Source organism: Amblyomma maculatum, chromosome 11 (assembly GCF_055883805.1).
Source record: "Amblyomma maculatum isolate TAMU_Amacu chromosome 11, ASM5588380v1, whole genome shotgun sequence".
NCBI classification, from domain to species: domain Eukaryota; kingdom Metazoa; phylum Arthropoda; class Arachnida; order Ixodida; family Ixodidae; genus Amblyomma; species Amblyomma maculatum.
This window is the reverse complement of record NC_139354.1, coordinates 28,256,213-28,275,263: the sequence shown is the minus strand read 5'-3', so window position 1 is coordinate 28,275,263 and position 19,051 is coordinate 28,256,213. Positions and strand designations below refer to the sequence as shown.

Below are 19,051 nucleotides of genomic sequence, written 5' to 3'. Positions count from 1 at the left end.
ACAAGCCGCGACCCACTCATTACCAGGCCACGTCACCTGCCAACTGCAACCTGCCAGATACATGAGGCATCAAGTTTTCTGCGTAAAGCAGCCCTCAACACGATCATGTTATTGCACCGAGGCATCCAAAAGGCCAACAAATAATTTGATTATTGCTATAGCTTTATACCTTCCCACGGCGCCTTTTTGTAACGTCAGTGCTGAATCGAGTAAAATCAATTCACAAGCAAAGGTTAAATTCTAAATTCTAAATTCTAAATTTGGTTGTTGTCGCCGTCAAAACAGAACTTCTCACTTTAAGTTCAAGTCTGGGGCAATTACGGTAAAAGAACCCTTTACAAACCCATTATGCTGATCTGTTGACTATTCCGTTTCAACACTGTGCAATCATCCCTTCGTAATTCAGAAGGCAAAATAAAATGCTTTGAATATTTTGAACGTCTGTATGAGAATCGCACGTATAGACCAGCACATTAAACTGCAGTTACTCGTATAAAGATAACTGGCTAACGCATACAAATGCCCAAGAGTCGGCTCAAGACGATACCTTCACTTGCTTTAATCATGTGCTTATGAGTCTTGGTAGGGTCTGCTATACCTTGAAATGAAAGTTTACTTAGATACACGTACGTCTGGACAATTTGATGTGTAGTGACGTTTGATGCACTCCACGAGACGTCTCTATGAACGCAGAGTAAAACCTATGAAACAAAGCTGTGATTATCATTTCTTCTCCGTTTTGTTCTTGTCTACCGTGGGAGGCAAGCCAATATGAAATTTTAGAAGGTCACTATGAGTAAATTATATGAGAAATAAAGTTTACACCATTCAGGAAAGGAACGACGGCTCCTTTGAATGTTTCTCCCCTTGAACACTTTGCACATTTTCAGTTCAACATACGTTAATGACAACACATTGTTCTCAGCACGACCAAATAACGATGAGAACCCTAGAAGCCAAAAACTCCGCGCTTAGCTCCTTTATAGTGAGCCGAACATAGAAAAGTTCCGGCACAAAGATCCTTTGTAATGCCATTCGCATTTCATTGACGAAAGGAAGTATGCAAAATACAGCATGCGCGTAGACGCCGCAAACTGTAAATACACTGAGGGAAATTTTGTGAAAGTTGGTACGACATTATTGTGGGGAAAAAAGAACCGCGACTTCAGACTGGACAAAAGATACCGCTCGTCCTGTTCTCTTCTTGTCCTTTGTCCAGTCTGAAGTCGTGGTTCTTTTTCCCCCATGGCAATACACTCGTAACCTTACACTTTTTCAATCAGTTGAAGTGTTCAGGCCCTCATTCACAACTTTTTGGGCGAAATTTGAAGCTTGTCAGAACCTTCTGTTGCTGTTAAAAGCAATTCGCGCCTGTAATTTATTGCATGTCGACAAACTTCTTTTGGCTAATGCAGAACAAGATCGCGATATTATAGTTGCTTTCAAGATGTGATTCTGAGTAACAAATACATGTCGACATCAAATGATTATGTAATTAGTTGTATAAAGTCTTGAAATACAAATGAAAATATTACAGAGCGCTTGAAAGTAGACTTGCGCATGCTGCCACTTTCTTCTTTGCTCTCTTTATTTGGTCAGTGTAAAAGTGTTAGAAGAGTTATTGTTAGCAACTTTATTAGTGTCCAGATATTTAGACATCTGCTACCAACACATTTTTTTTATCAGCCGAACGTTTTCGCCATGCTGCAGAGTATTCTTACATCTTCCGTTTTGGGCTGCACTCGCCATTGTAGCATGCCTAATGGAAGCATCAAAAAAAGAAACAAGAATCAGCTTGTGTATTTCGATTCTGATCACTATTTTGACATAGGACAGTAGCATGCCTCAATTAAGTTGAAAGTTTCCATTTCAAATGGCCGACAAGCGCAGTACTGTTCACGAATTCGAAAGAAATTGACATTTATATGCCTTTATTTTACGTGTGGAAGGTGCATTGGCTGATACTGTAACAGTCGCCCGACTAGTAAGTGTAAACATGAGACATGAATTAAAATATTTGAAGCTACTGCTGTCGGCTACCGAGCAGATAAACAGCAAATACGGAGATAATTTTCCTGACAAATTCTAATGGCGCTAAAACGTTATACAAGTCAACTCGTATGTTAGTACAGTTTTCGCGTAGAAGGTATGTTCATTTGTTTCATCTCCTCCCAGTAACCGTATCAATTTCCTTAGAAAAGAGATCGCGAAAGAGTTGCTGTTTTACCTTATTTTTGCCGCATTTCGCTCCGTCTAATAACCAGTATTCAGCTGTTTCAATGCGACTGCCATACAGATCAGTTCCGGGGCAACACGTTATCTTGCACTCCTCTTCTCCGCTTTGTTTCTGTTAAATATCACGCAGCTTTTGTTACTTGAAGTAGTTGACAATGTGATTAGACATGTTTTCGGGCATACACTCAGAGACTCCATTTTTGCAAGCCTTCTTCTCGAGCTAACTTAAGAAGCTTATTCCTTTATTACCTGAATATCGAAAGTCAACGACCAGAGGTTTGTCTTGGCACATCCGCCCTATGTACATGGAATATGTCAAATCGAAGCTTCAGTTCAAGCATAGATAATGTTTATTCGTTTTAAGGTTTGGCGCTAATAGATATAAAGAAATTGATAAGAAAATATGAAAAAGAAAATTGTTTTTGTCTGTCCAGAGACAAAGGCAAGGCCTATTGCGAAAATGTCAGCATAGTGAAGCTCCCATTTTCCCTTGTGCATTTAATTTTATATTTCCAACAATTGCATTAACTTGCTAACTCTCTCTCATACAGACAATCATCATTAAGATATGCACTACAACCGCGACCTTGTGGTGCGAAGGTGATGTTCTTTCGTCATTCTCAATCGGCAAGAGTAAGGAAGAAGCGTGGACAGTTCGGTGACTTGGTAATAGTTCATTGTGGGTGGTACAACGCGAAGACACGAAGGACGAAGAAGATAAACGCAACAAACGAGTGTTGACTTGCAATTGAAATTTTTTCTCAGGAAGAAAGTGAATTTTTATACAAAAAGATCACATGACATTATAAAGAATGAAACCCTTCGACAGCCAAATTCAAGAGATATCTTTTTCACTCATCAAGCCATTTCAACAAGGTGTTTATTCTTAGGGGATATACGTAGCCTAACATGGTGCCTGTCCCGCCACAGGACCTCAGCAGTTAGGGCCTTCGAATTCTAATCCAATCAGCACGGGTTCAATACCGGCCATTAGGGCCGCTATTTGATGGAGGCGAGACAGAAAGCGTCCGTGTACTGGGTGACGTCAGCGCACGTACGTTAAAGCACGACAGGTGGAAAATGTTTTTCGGAGCCTTTCATCATGTTGTCCCTCCTACCAATAGCCGCTTTCGGATGCAAAACCCTATATGCATTACCATTGTTATAAAAGGATAGACGGGTTGACTCTGACAACCAACCTAGTATTGTGCGAATAACTCCATATTTCTGCTTTTTATCTACATTTAAGAACTTCTGACCTAATTTTCGGGATGGGCGAAGTTGGTTTTGAATGGGGGTCAAGCCATTCCCAAATTTTAATTTTCGAATTGACCAAAGTAAATTTTGAATGTGGACCATGTCCAAAAATAAAATTTCCTCTCACCCAGACGAAGACAGGTCCAATTATCGAAACGTTGGCTCGGCTTTCAAAATGAAGCTCCCCCTCTACCCTTGCTTAGTGCTCTTTCATATTCTCGTCTTTTAGACACTTCAAAATGGCAATGCAAAAGCAGATGGGTTTAGGTTCATTGCACAAGGATGGAAGTTGATGCAGGACATGCAATGCACAGAGCAATAGAGTGGCAGTAAAATGCACTAGGTAATCAGCAGTGGACAAGCGTACGAGGTTCCATTCTTTCTCGCTTCCCAAGAGGAATCGCTAGGTAACAGCTCCGCTAGGACGGCTTTTGTTTCTGAACCTAGCAGGGGTCGTTATGTTTGACCGTGTTAAGCAATGCCTTCCCAGTAAAAGGTGCGGCGCTCTATTGTAAGAAGAGCTCTCAAGTAACTACCTCGCCGTCTGAGAATTAAGCACAGAAGTCCTGTTAATGCTGAACGCATACTCAGCACACATATGCAAGGCACGAACATACGTCTAATGAGGTGTGCTGGCCATTACAATGAGCCATTGAATAAGAACATACTGAGCGCCTGAAGAGTGTTACCTGATCTACCATTTCATGTCTAAAGAGGCACTTACAGTGCAATCTTCAGAATTCCCGAATCCAGACTTCTTGCGACAGAATTTTCTGCGGGACATCATGTCGCCTGGGTATTTGCTTGAATGCTTCGGTAAAGCGCCCTCCCATTTGTTTTCTATACATCTTTCAGGCACAATGCTGATACCACAAAGAAAATTAAAAGCTGAGTTAATGCATGCATTGAGACATTCTACACGAGTTTCAACTCTAAACTCTCAAGGACGTGTGTAGGCATGCCCAATACCACAAAAATAGTTACTTCCCTTTATATCACCTCTTTTCTCTACGATAATATCATGAAAAATTTTATCTTCGACACATCCCACAAATTAAAATCATTTTCTTGGCCGACATCATCTACTGCGGTACGAATACTACCTATTCGACGGGATCAGACACAACAGCAGGTGGTGTTAGACAAATGCATGCAACAGTGAAGTGCACACAAACCTAACGAGCTTACTGAAACAGTTTACATCTAAACTCTTGCGTTCGCCCCTCACATAACCACAATATTCTCCAGCTATAATTGTCACACGCACCTTAAAAACTAACCCGGAAATCAGCAATGAGTCGTGTAGGGGCAAAAAAATATATATATGGTAATCTCTCAGGTCAATATCGCATCGAAGGTTTTCTTCGTTAGCTTATGCATTGGCTGTCTCCGCCATTCGGCTTTGTCTGCTATATGGGACATTCACCTGAAACACTCTGAAATGGTTGCCCTCAAATGCGGCAGATTCTGCGATGTTCTAGATTCTCCTCGATGTTTTAGCTTCCTTAATTATACATCAAAATTTTGCCATCATCTCGAAATTGTACGCACCTAAAATGACGAGACCTCTCACCTTGACGACGTCTCTTATTGTTTTTCTTATTTTTATCTTGGAGATAATTGAGAGCTTAAGTGCGAGCGTTAAAGCTCAGGGGTGACTTTTTCTTAGGCCGGTTGGGTTATATGACGAGTTATATGGCAACTGAAACAAGCCTGCGCTTAATAGACGAATACAAACACGGACTAAGGAGAGAAAGGGCGGAAGCGTAGAAAGCTTTAAACTTCGTCGATGACACATAAATCAAGGCATGCTTTTATAACTGCTAAACAAGATAAGCAAGAAGTAATGTGAATGAATTTGTCGGGACAAAACTCTGACAGCAAGGATAACGCGTTGATTTTAACGTGTGGAAATAGAAATAAACTTCCTATGACACATAGTTCCTGTGAAAGTACCTTTGCTAATATTTTTCAGTGTCCGCATACCAGAAACTCACGGCTATCCTACACGTGGGCCCGCTGGAATACCGCTTCCCCGCAGTCCCCAAGGAAACGGCGGCGCGGCGGAGTGCCGGTTGGCAGAAAATGGCCGCGCGTAGGGCTGGCTAAAAACTCTTGCCGGTAATAAGAGCGCGCTTGTGCATAGCGCTGTGCAGTCTGATAGCATGAGCAAAAATAAGGTAGGACCTCTTGTCAGCATTAATGGGAAACTGTATCGCTTTTGCTGCTAACTCCACCGACAGAGTGAGAGAAAAGAGTAAACTGAAACCAGAGAGAGGCCGCAACTTCATCAGTCAGCTCTCACTACTCATGACTACGTCATCATCGTCAGTCGACTATAAAGACTGCAGGACTAAAGCCTCTTCTATATTGGTCAAATTAACCCGCTCCTGTGCTGGCTGCATACACTTGACCCTTGCGAACTTCTTAACATTATCCGCCCACTTAACTTTCTGCCGCCCCTGCTACGGTTTCCTTCCCTTAGAATCTAAATTGTTACCCTTAGCGATAGCGACCACCGGTTACCCTAACTTCGCACTACATGCCCTGCCCATGTCCATTTCTTCTTGATTTCCACTTGAATGTCGTTAACTAGAATTATTTCTCTGACACGCGTACTCCACGCTGCCGTTATACTCCTCCATTATACGTTACACCTACCATTTTCCTACCATTTTCCTTTCCCTATACCATCTGCGCTGTCGTCAACAAAAGTAGAGCCATTTTCGTTAGCCTCCCCATTTCAGCCTCATATGTGAGTAGAGAGTCAATCACACTTGTCTAGAGTGCTTAGCGGTGCTGGGCAGAAAAAGTAAACTTAAATTAAAAAGCAGGCGCAGCCATTTTGTGGTAGTACTTGCATTCTAGCGCAACAGCGAATTCATGTGAACCGCAGAGATACAAGCACGCTGCCTGCAACAAAGCAGCTGCGTTAAAATTTCCCTTAATTTTCTGCGCAGCGGACTGCTCGAGAGCTCTAGACAAGTGTGATCGACTATGTACAGGTAATATGCAGCTGTGGTATAATTTCCTCTTGAGCGATAGCGGTAAGCTGCTAATCATGGTCGAATGCGCTTCATCCTATAGTATTACTCTCTGGGTTATTTCCCTTTCATATTTCGGGTCCGCGATTGCTACATGTCCTAAGTAGACATATTCGCCTACTATCCACTCCTTCGCTACCTATTCCAAACTGCTGTTTCTTTCCGACGCTGTTCAGTGTTCTGAATATTAATTTTTGGGCCTACTACAGGACCTCTTGAATAGATTAAGCCGGTTGGCAGTCACGAGGCCGTCTTCCTCAACAAGCCAACCTGTATATATGTGTTCGCACAAATATCATCTTTGCTACATCACAGTAAGGAATTTTTCTGTATAAAGTATATATCCCTATCATCGAAGCCTTAGAGATGGGGTACGACTGCTGTGTACCCTTAAAGCAAGACAACTAGCAGTATGTTGACGTTATTAGCATACTGCCATCAAGGAAGCTCCATAGTTACCGTATGTTTGCAGCAGCTAATGATTACCTGAGAAACGCTCGAAACTGCTGCTGACTGCAGTAGGAAAATGTGAATTGGTTCTCGTCCTTGTAGTCGTAGCTCATGATGTTTCCGTACGACGAGGGACAGTTGTAGGCAACCTGGTTTCCCGGAATGCCAGGTACAGGTCCTGCTCCATCGTGGCTGGATCCCAGTCTATGAAGAAGCCCAAGGCTTAGCTTAAAACTAAGATTGCATCTGGCTATTTCGTGCCCCGTAGGACGCGCAGGAAAGTCGCACCAATATCACGGACGAGAGTCCGCAGACCAACTATATGGGTGGTACAAAGAAATCATATCACTCTGTCACGAATAAGTAAACCATGGCCGCTCGACGCAAGTACCCGTGTGGCTATAAGTGAAGCTATCACTAGGTTTATACTGTCGACAGGGCTCTTTGCTACTGTGCTGTGAGATCGAATCGAAAGACAGTTCTCGTATATGGCACCGTCCACGGTGGCTACGACTTATCGTGCCGTGACGGAGTTGAGCTCATAGACCACCATATCGGGTGATTCCCACCCGTCCGGCCTCTAAGCCTGACATTTGGCACCTACGATAATCATCGCTATCTATTTTCTGCCTTTTAATACAAGAAAAAAAGGTCACAGTACTTCAAACAAGTTGTTTGTGGCACCATGAAAAACACAGTGTTTGCGAATAGGAGCACAGAAGTTAACAGCAGGCATACGAAGCGCAGTGCTGGTGCATACTTCCTCTGCTATTTTAACGCTTGAATAAAAGCTGGATGGGAAGGGGGGCACTTAAGGGCTACCTTTAAGAGTGTGACAAAAACTGCTTTGATGGCTCCCGTTGTCAGTTCTTCTTCCGGATCTTGCCCATGTACATGTAGATTGGTACTCATTTATTTAATAATTCTTTTATATGTGCCTCTAATATTTCCCACGTACTCATTTAACACACAGTCGTAAGCTACCTGATTAATTGCGACACCACTCGACACCTATATAACGCCCCACTTTAACAAAGTCGCACGGACAAGCCTGCTTGGTCTTGTGTCACGGTGTCTAATACCCTTGTTACACGTGGATTTCAAAAATCCTCACAGCCGATACTCTATCCACTGGAATGCCTTTAAAGGCTACTGCACGGGCAGTTCTAATGGCATCTGATTAAAGCCCTGTCGAGTCATCAATGCAGGCGGAACTGCGTTGAGATTTTGAAGCCCTTCGAATAGCAGCAGCGTTCCCCGTCGTAAACAGAGCGCTCGTACCAATGGGCTGGGAAGGAAATCAGAGCTGTATGATTGAAGAAAAATTAGGAAACTTAAAATTGTACAAGATATAAAATACAAAAATGATAGCCTTCTTCGAAGCGCCGTAGCACGTGCACACAATTGCTTCCAGAAATATCAGAAGAACCAACAACGTCTTCCCGAAAAGCGTATAAATGCAGTACACCTTCTCTAAAACATCAAAATTCATTTGAAGAGTTAATAATATTGGTGTGAAAATCATATTAATTTTGTTTTTAACCTTTTTTAAGGTCAATCTTGTTGGCTTACTGCATGAATATAAAATGACTGGGAGCGACAGGGGCGCTACAACACCTCGATGTGAAATGAAATCTAGAAGGAGAAAATTTTTTTTTAATCAGGAGAACAACTCCTTTAAGTTAGATGAAGGTTGAAAATCACCAAGGCTGTCGGCTTAGTAGCCATCAAAATCAGCCTTGTCATAGAAGTGCAACTCAGGAACCAAGGATCCTGGAAGGCGTGGATTCTGATCTCACCATCCGATATCAAAAGCGAAGGCCGAGTTGACAACGGCTGCTAGTTTGGCCTTGTAAAGTGGTCTCGTGACGTAACACAACGCAACAGCCAGTCAAAGCCCTTCCATGTTAACCACCAGTTATAAACGGTCATGACCGGGAGTTTTCGCTTTCGGTGGCGAAAATGCTGACAATGGTCTTGTGGGCAAGCGGACTTTTATTGGTATCGCGTTGAAAGCTTGAAAAATAGCTGATAGTAGTTAAGTATTTAAGGGGATATTTGTTGGGTTTCTGCAGGTTTGGGTTAGACGAGAGAGCAGCAGGTTCCACGGAGTCACAAAAACTTGTGATGTGCAGTGTAGATGTGTGTGAAGCTATGTACATTCCAGCGCCCCCTCCGAGAGGAAATGTCTGGTTTGGGGCGGCACCGTGAAGTTTCAGTGTGCTAATGTGAGTGCGTGCTGCTTCTCTGCTTACTTGCCGTAAAAGATGAACTTAATTTCGCACTATATTTGATTCCCGTCAACAGGCTTACTGCATTTTCCTGGAATTTAGGAGCGGTCAGCTGGCAAGTGCAAAAATTCGCAATTTTGGTCAGTCATTAATATCATGTGAGCGCTGCAAAAAAATATGTATATACTGACATGCGTAGATATGGAAGATGAAGCCGCAAGCTTGTTGCATTGTTTTTGGCCTTTTGTTTCCCGGCCTTTTAATCCCCCCAAAAAGGCTTACTTATCTGTTCTAATATGTTGCGAAGCAGGTACTATATGGTCCGATTCTTTTGTGAAGGACGGCCAGTAATTTAAAACCGATCGAGTGAGGGTTATGCGGAGCATACCTTGGCTGCTTCGCTCGTACAAATTATGAAAAAAGACAAGGACAGTCAAACAAAGCAATGCGAATTACTACAGGCTGTTTGTAAATTAATACGTACAGGTGGGCTAATTCGTGAGCAGCATAGACGACTCCTGCGTATACTCTTCCAATATCGATACTTTCGGCGAACCTCCGTCTTGTGCATAGGCCTGCTCTCATCGCTAAGCCTGAAAATAAATGTAAAGTTATGCTCTCAGACATATTCGGGGGAGAGATAAAAGCAATAGAGAAGAATAAACTGTGGAAGGCTTTCAACTTTCGTTTCTGAATAATCAGCTACTGTCTATAACCAAGAGCGGCATGTTGATGGTGCCATTATATGCACATGTATAAAATATAAGCTTTCAAAAGGATTTCAGTACAGTCTCATGGAGCTTTACTTTGTCTTCACGTACCCTCGACGAGCCCCTTCGCTCAGCTTGGCTACCGTAGACGGCAATTAGGGCACCACTAAAGAACGCGACAAGCGAGAGGGTCTGTCCCCCTTGCTCACCTTGCACCCCTCGGCCGAACATCACCGGGATCTTTATTTTCGAAAACAGGAAATAATAATCATAACAACAGCTACTACCTTTTATTAGCTATGTTCAGCGACTAGCGCTAACAGTGAGTTTGTTGCCCTGGACGTGGTGGCCGCTTAAATCAGAGTTTTGCGCCGCTGTCACAGAAGTCGCGAACTTGCTCGCTTGCATGCAGAACAGGCTTTAGACGTGCAGGAAGCTCAAAAAAGTAAATCCACTAATAAGCAGCAGTTAATGTGGTGCGCAATTCGAAATGTGTGCGTTACTGTGCCACATGGCGCAGTGTGCTACTTTGCCACTTGTTGGAAAGAAAATGACCGTCATTGCCAATCGCGTGGTCCTTAAGTTTGGGAGTGGCGGAGCCAAACAAAAGGACTGCACAACATGGCGCAATGAAGCCGGCCGTTCGAAGATGGCCGCGGAGTCGCTGTTACTCGTTATCCGCTTGCCAGCTCGACCAAGATTTTTGCTTGTCGAACGTGATTACTTTCTGTTTCGCTTCGGTGCCGTGAAAAGGACACCTACTCGCGCTTCAGTGCACTAGAAAATTACTTTTCCTTTGTTTCGCAATTGGATATGGCCTATTTTTCGCATTTAAAAATTTCGTTTTCTTTTTTGCTAACGACTCAACTCAGTTACTTTATAGTGTTCAATCCAAGATATTCATAGCACGACAAAAAAGACAACCAGTCGAAGCCTGTGTCGAGAGTCATTCAGAGAGATCTTTATCGAAGCAGTGATCGAACTCTCACAACATATTAACAGTATGTATATGACGGTTATCACCATCAACACTCATCCGATCCTTTGGGCAAGTGAGTAAGTTTGATAAGAATAAATGAACCATTGCATTCAGCAGCTCCAGATGTTCACAAAACCATCATGTTATCGACTAATCCACCGAGTGCGAAATCCAAACATCGAAATATTCTAGGTTTCATAACACCTGCATCTCTTTGCTGACCTAAAAGCTACATTTTGAAAGCTATTTATGCCTATTAGAGGGCAAAAAAATATCGTTTCATAAGTGCACCAGTATCTTACCCGCGACTCCAGCCCTGAGATGTCCAGTGCTCACGCTGATCATTTTGCGTCTGAAAAACAAAAGCGCCTGTTTGGGTTAGTCTAAGATTAAAGCACTGAATAATCGGAACAAGCAAAATTTTTTACCTACATTCAGAAATCAGACTTTCTATGTAAAAACAAGACAGCGCCTGCCTGAGAACATAGTGAATTGACCATAGGTTTAACTAGAATTGATTCCTGCAAAGCATGGTGTCAGGAATTCAAATCTTGAGAATGAGTATCTTGTGCTCCAGATCAACGTACTACGAGTTTATAAATTTAAAACAGGCTTCATAATTTACGATCCAAACAGGGACGGTGTCACCTAAGGAGGAAAGTTCATGGTCAGGCATGAAATGATAGCTTATCAGATGGCTATTCCGAATTCTTCACCTAAAATTAACAGAAAATCATTTACGGGTACCGTCTTGTACAGAGCTACAAACTCCATCCACTAACTAGACTTCAGGTTTTTCTAGCTGCGGAAAAATACATTTCTATCCTAAGTTCTCAATTATTCTAAACATTTTCAAAGAACCGTGCATACTAGCACAATAAGATTGGTTTATATGCGGTGACAGAGCGAATGTGAGATACTTTGTGAATGAGTACATATCAAGAAAGAAACACAAGCAGCAGTTTCCTTCGAACTTAGCTTATTGAATTTCGTGCGTATTTCAATGCATAGGCAGCCTTACAAAAAGTGTCTATGACTCCACCCGTCTTGCTTGTGTCTCACATGCCTAGTTTCATCCAGGAAAAAAAAAAAGTAAACGTGGTTCTGACATATTCGAGTGCGGATTTTGTATCACAATGGACTTTAAACCATAACTATTTTTGTTTAGCTACTCAGCGCAGAAAGCGAAGGTGTCAGGTTCTTGCTGACTATCCTGAATTGTACCCAGCTTGTGATGTAGAAGTAATACACAACTTACCCAGTGATCATCAAAATAGCGTCGACACCTCTGAAGTCATCCAGACGTCCCTCCACGTAATTCTTTAGGCTCTCCAGAGTGTATTCTGCGATCATCTGTGTCCCGTGCATCGTGACATATGGCTCGTTATCTCTCTGCACCGGATAAGAAAAAATTCCACAATAATGAATTGCCCTGCTTTCCCAAGAAGACATAACAGGGGTGCAATTGTCTGGATGGCGAAGTGCAAATAATCACTTGTGCTTAGGTAGGCCTCTCCTTCCCTTTCCTCTCTAGCCTCTGCTGCAGAGCCACATAAAGGCGTTTGCCAAAAGAACCCATTCATTATCGGATGTGGTGGGTGGAAAAATGTCTCCTGCTTAGAACACCCTTAACCCCCAGTCAATATACTTTTGCGACGTGCGAAACTAAAGGCCTTAACCAAGACGCAGACTTGGACCCGAATTAATTTCTGCACGAAATGTGGTGTGGAAGCGGACGATGCATATCGCTTCTTTAATAGCTGTCTTAAAGGACACTGTAAAAAGCCTGCTGATCCCCGCCTTTGGGTAGAGGTCATTATTGAATTAGTCAAAAAGAGAGATTGGCTGGCTGATAAGGCCGTGACGCGATGCGACCGTCATTTTGTTGCGATCCATGGTTGCCTACATAGGCGTTACATGCATTTATGTCACGTTGTGGGCACGCACAAGTTAGCGTGGTGGTCTAATACAACAGCTAAGCGCCACAGGTAAAACAGCGCGGTCATAACTAGCCATTCACCATGAGTAGCAGTGATCGGCGCAGGGCTATTGTGGAACAAAGATATGAATGCCGCTGTGAAAAAGGGTAAATAAATGTGCGCAGTGGGGTTTGCACATAGTAGGGCCTGAATGCGTAATTTATACTCACAATGTCCAGAAACACTCAAAAAGCAGAGATTGACTGTGAGTAAATAATATTTCAAAGCCAAAGTGAATGGTTTTGAACAATATTATTTCTGGCAGATCACTGGTTCAACTAAAAATAAACCAAGGCCTCTTGGACATTTATTTTAACTGTCAGGCCACTATGGAATAATGTAAGGACATGTTACTAAAATATTGAAGAGAATTGCCCACCCTCCTATGCAGGGAAATATTGTTCTTCTCTTTACCTTTCTTTTAACGGATCCAAAAGATAAAACTTGTATGGAATATTAACAGGAACAATTTTGGCGCTTGCAAGAACATTAACAGCTAGAAGACAGAGATCTGCGGGTATAGAGTTACTCAATCTTGGTTGGCCGGCAGAAAATAGTAATATAGTAGAGGGAAGCACAGCAAATAAAATTAATGTGGAAATTCTGAAAGCGCACTGACGACACATTTGACACAGTACGAGGCAAATACAGAAAAATAGAGCATTCACCCAAAAAGGCACTAAAAGATAATTTTGAACAATAATGCAAGATGCGATACCGAACCTGGCCATAATCAAACTTGACAAAGCACAAATTGCCCTGCTAAGTACGAATTGCAGAGTATAGTCCAACAAAGAACAGCATTTAGAACGTAACTGGAAAAATAAATGCGTTATAAGTTCATTTTGTTCTTTTAAGGATTAGAAAGAGATGGTGGCATCAGGATGATGTTTTCAAAGCATCACTGGTGTAGGTAGTGCAGATGAATTTTATGTCTCAGTTTTCGTATATGCGCTTAAAGCAGAAACGATCATGTGAGGATCGTGTAAGGCGAGGGAGTGATTTCAGGGGCAAAAGTTAAGTGTAGGTATCAGCCTTTTCATGAAATAAATATGTAAGTGCATGAGAACAGTGAGCTGCTAGTAGATGTAGATCATTATGATATTTAAGATGGGCACCGGCAAAGTGACTGTAGTTGCTATCACTGTGGCTTTGGCTTGTAAAATTCAATCCAAAAGGCATTTTAAATCATAACTGAATGAAAATAATTTTAACTGCAGACAAATAAACGATCGACAGACTGGTTTGCGAGATAAGCTAGGCGAGTTTCTCAAACTGCGGCGTATGAAACCTTCAGACCTCATTGCTTTGGTGTATACTACTGAAATTTTAAAACATCAAGGAATATTGAGAATGAACTATTAAATTAAATTAAAATTGGTTCACAGGAAGGGAAAGGCGCAGTAACTGTCACACTTGCTCTGAGGACACCCCGAACCGCGCCGTAAGGGAAGGGAGGAAGGTGGGAATGAAAGTGGAAAGAGAGAAAGAGGAGCCGTAGTGGAGGGCTACGGGGTAATTTCGACCACCTGGGGATCTTTAACGTGCACTGACATCGCACAGCACACGGACGCCACTTCGTTTCGCCTCCATCGAAACGCAGCCGCCGCGGTCGGGTTCGAACCCGGGAACTCCGGCACAGTGGTCGGGCGTCTTACCACTGCACCACCCCGGCGGGGCAGTGAACTATATTCCGAGATCATTTTACGCCATAGCTGGAGGTATGGTGTGTTTAATTTTTTATTAGTCGAAGTTAGAATTACCATGACTGCGGCGCAAATTACAATTAGTATGACTTGACACGTGTGCCAATATTTTAACCGACTAATAGTGCCAGATAATTGTGATGGATCAGTCCATGAGTCTGAGAAATGATTTTATGGCAAACAACACAGTCATGTACAGAAAGACGCAGGAGAAATTAAATAATATTGAGAAGGCAATTTAAGTAAATGAAAGATTCAATGTTCCCCTGCCAAACAGACCAAGTTATGTCACATAGTGGTGATGAGTCATTACAACCGTAGGCTTATGAATAAATGGGAAAAAGTTACGAAGCATATGGGTAATTTGAAAAAAGTGAGACAAAAGCACATAATTTGGTAAACAGCTCGCCGTGTGCACCTTTGCCAAATTATTTTGAGAAAGTAATTAACGGTGCCAGTTTATCAGCTTTCCCCTATGTTAAAATGCATGCCTCAAGCAATGCAAATAACTTGGTATTGCACAATTAGTCTTTCCTGGCAGCAGCTCATTTGAGAAGGAGCCATTTTATTTCAGATGACAGTAAATGCGAGAGGCAGTTATATGTTCCAACATTTGCCGCCTACTCATGTTGTACGAAAAGAACTAGATTTAGCAAGTAAATTTTTATTACTAGCTTTGAAAACATTTTGACTTTGGTTATTTTGAATACAGAAGGCAGTTCTCTTCATTATAAAGAAGGCGAAAAATGATTACACAGTCTGGCTGAAAACCTTTGGTTGGGAAATCTGAGTTTATGTTGCCCAGTCCAGCACAGTAATGTAATTATGCAATAAACTTGCTACTAATAATTATGGGCTCCATGAACGGGCAGTCGTAATCAGGAACAATCGGCATAGTGGAACGGTCGTCCTCGGTGAACACTGAAAAAATGTCTGGTAAATGCTTTGGCGCGTTGGTTATTTAGTTTCAGATATCGGTAAGTCCCTATTATAGTTCATTTATATGTACTTGAGGTTTTGCTTTCCTTTAAGAGGTATAGCGGCCCAAACCATCTAGTTATTTTTTTTCAATAGTAATGGATCATTAGAGTTACAGTATTTATTTTCAGTGCCAATAGCAAGGCCATGAGTTTTCAAACACTGCTTATACCTACCGGTCGAGGGCGGAGGCAGGGAGCATTTAGCTATCCTCTAGATGTAAAGCTGAGCTAACATATATTAAAAAGGACAACACAAGGCACAAGTGCTTACTAGCAACTACTGTTCTTTTTCATCTCCCCAATATCAATGAAGATTCAGGGTAGGATGAGACAAAGAAAATGGCTGCATGGTATGAAAGAGCACATAACATGAGTAAAGGAGGGAGCCTCAGTTCAAAAGTCAAGCCAATGTTTCGATAAGTGAACTTGTCTTCGTCTGCATCATTTTAGCGCATCTCTGAATCAAGATGATTGAAGAATAAGTAGCACCGTGTGAAGGTTTGCTAGATTTTAGATCACCTCTAAAGGCCGTTGTTCAATTTTGCAATCGACAAAAGGACTTGTTGAAATTTAGATCATGTTCGTCACTAGTTATTTTAACCAGAGAAACATGCTTATCAATCAGCGCAGAGAGCTTTGAACAAAGCCTGCTTCCTTGAGAAGATCGATGGTTTCATTGCAGCCAAACTACTTCACTGAGAGCGTTTGCTGTTCCGGCGTTATTTATTACTCGACTGTGCATACAGCTCGTTCAGCTAGAAAGTCGTCGCCGTCGCCGTAACCAATAATTTAAAAAAATGTGTCAGAAAATACACAATTTAGTAGAACAAACTTCTCGTCATTAGGGTTCGACACCAGGCCCTGTGCATGACAGTCGAGCATGCGAAAAATAGGCCGTGAAGGTATTCTTCTTTATTGCCTGCTTTGACATGAATGTAGTACAAACTTCCATTTTCACCTTACGCTAAATCTTCAACGCAGAAAATTTATCAAAACGGCTAGCCATTATTCGGGCTGCGCACTGAAACCGGCCCGCAGATATGTCCACCGCCAATGAAATTGCCACGTGTAGAGCGAACATTTTTATACACGCGAGTGACCTGCATTCTTGTCCTCCTAAGGCTGTGAAGGCTAAGAACTACAATCATTTATTATGGTACCCCACCATCATTTTAAGGCTCGTAGTGCCTGTCCATGCGTGCGTGCCTCTGCGAGAAGTGTCACACTTTGTGAGATTCTGCGAGATCCCGAGAGATTCAAAGTTGTCCATTGACGCCATCATCTGGTGATGTCATCGGCCATGGCCGGACGTGACGTCATCATGACGCCACATACGGTCATGACCGATGACTTCATCACACGATTCATGCATATACGAGGCTGACCCCACCCGGGCGTCCGATCCAGGCGTCCGATCCAGACGCCGCGCCACACGGCATACAGAAGCAGAAGCGGTAAGGCAGGAATTAGCGGTTTTTAAGATTGGTTTACGGAAGGAAAACTCGCAGTATCTGCCATACTTCTAGGCGGACACCTGCACCATGGCGTGAGGGAAGGGTGTAAGGGCGCTAAAACTCGAGAACCACCATGATCTAAAGGCTTTCACCACATTGCACTTTAGTGGTCAAAAGAGCCCCCTAATTTGTTACCCTTAAAAAGCAAGTGCCATGAGGCGTAACTTGTAAATAGTTTTTAAGTTTCTCTGAAGAACTTCCTAGTGGAAAATATGATCTGAACATTCAATAAAAGGGTGTTCTATTCTTCTAGATTTTTTTTTTATGCAATTGGTTGACAAAGAGATGACGATATATATGTTTGTTATGAAACCATGTCTTTATATAGCATTTTTACATATTGTTTGTGTGTAGTTTAAAAGATGTATATTCACGATTGTGCAGATACTTTAATTGTTCACCCTTTTGAGGACACCTTTTCATGACCCATCACTGTAAGCCATCCTGTACACAAGAGCCGGTATCAAGCTATAAACTAATCACTATCTAATTTCTTTCGCTTCACAGCGCCTAAATATTGTGAATGGAAATGTGTCTTAAGAATGCGGAATGATGTAGAGTGCTCCAGGCACTACACTGGTCGTTTGTACCAGCAGGTTATAGGCCTACCCTACTTAACGCATCATCGTGCGTATGACTTACAGCCGTGTATTTGGGATATGTGCGGATGTTCAGCAATAATTACTTAGAAATAAAAATAATTTAAACAAAAAAATTGTAAGAATTTTTAATGCAAAGGCGGCGTTAAAGGTGCTATCGCATCTACTCCTAAGGCGAATCCTAAACGTCCTTCTGATTTTTAACCATATCTTGCTTTTTTGTAATCTCTTCTCCTTTTAGTAGCAATATACATTCACATGCATATTCATTGTTCTATTAGAAGATTCAACACGCGAACAAAAATCGTGTTCATAAACTATACTTGAGATCGAACCTGTAGTGCCCGTAACTCCTGGGTGCGACTAGAAGCGCGCAGCTTTACATGCATCAGGTGTTCTCTCCCGCCCGTTTCAAAATTCTGACATTATATTAAACATGAATAAGATGCAAATGACACGTACCTCTGCGCGCTCAATTCCAACCAGTCTTGGTATGATACGTGGATAATGAACGCCTTGGTACCTTAGTTTGACCTTAATGAAAAAGTGAGATATTTCTCAATGCAGTGGAAGACATTATTTTGGTTTGTATGAATGATAGTACAAATACGCATGCTACAATTTGTATAACCGCTTCCAATGTTCAACCTCGCTCTGATTTCTACCAGGGCAAAGCATATAGGTTCATGAACATGTACACCACAGCCAAACCGATCGTCACCACCAGTAGCCTGCGTTCACTGCAGGTAAAGAAATGTTCCTTCCATATGCATCCCATCAGCCTTGTCTTATAGCAGATGCCACACCCTTGTAGCTGCACCGTATAGTTACAGCTCTCATACACCCACCTGAAACTCCCTCAGGGCAGTAGTTCTATAAAACTGTATTGCTTTGCAAACCGCAGTGTATAGTAACACTTATACCAGTTAAGCCTACGCTGACATTCATTTTATTGTCTATAGATTCGCTGCCTTTGTTTAGCACCTGTTGAAAGCGTTAGCTGAACGTTTTTGGCGACGTTCCCGCTATTGTTGACTAATATTTTAGATAAATAGCTACTTTTAAACAAAACTGAAATCACATTTTAGGTTCCAGGTGAGGCCATGAACTGCCCCATGACTATAAACTCCTACTTGTTACATATCACAACCAGTTAAGCGATAAAAACATAGGAATTGTATGCCTTAATTGGTTGAGAAAATAATTTCTAGTTGTTTACTTGGAGGAAACAGGAGCTTACGGTGTTAAAAAATACGACGATGTAAGTTAGGAAACTTCTCGTTGTCTTGAAGTCCTTATTGTGTTCGTAATCAGATATTACGAACACGTCAGGATAAAAAACCTCCGGGAGCTTGGCTCTGGAATCT

At 42.1% G+C, this 19,051-nt stretch overlaps 1 protein-coding gene and 1 long non-coding RNA gene across 2 annotated transcripts; both read right to left on the bottom strand.

The window, feature by feature from the left end:
- Positions 1-1,564: 1,564 nt before the first annotated feature.
- On the bottom strand, positions 1,565-11,253 carry LOC146173256 (A disintegrin and metalloproteinase with thrombospondin motifs like). The gene is made up of 6 exons (XM_084584390.1): positions 11,209-11,253; positions 9,702-9,810; positions 7,023-7,190; positions 4,217-4,355; positions 2,228-2,347; positions 1,565-1,759 (listed from the first exon to the last, which is right to left on the bottom strand). The coding sequence occupies exons 1-6, from the start codon at positions 11,249-11,251 to the stop codon at positions 1,718-1,720; spliced, it is 621 nt and encodes a 206-aa protein (XP_084440516.1). The 5' UTR covers positions 11,252-11,253; the 3' UTR covers positions 1,565-1,717.
- Positions 11,254-12,164: 911 nt separating this feature from the next.
- On the bottom strand, positions 12,165-19,051 carry LOC146173255 (uncharacterized). Its single transcript, XR_014702081.1, has 3 exons — positions 18,925-19,051; positions 18,147-18,218; positions 12,165-12,298 (listed from the first exon to the last, which is right to left on the bottom strand). It is a non-coding gene; the product is annotated as an uncharacterized LOC146173255 (long non-coding RNA).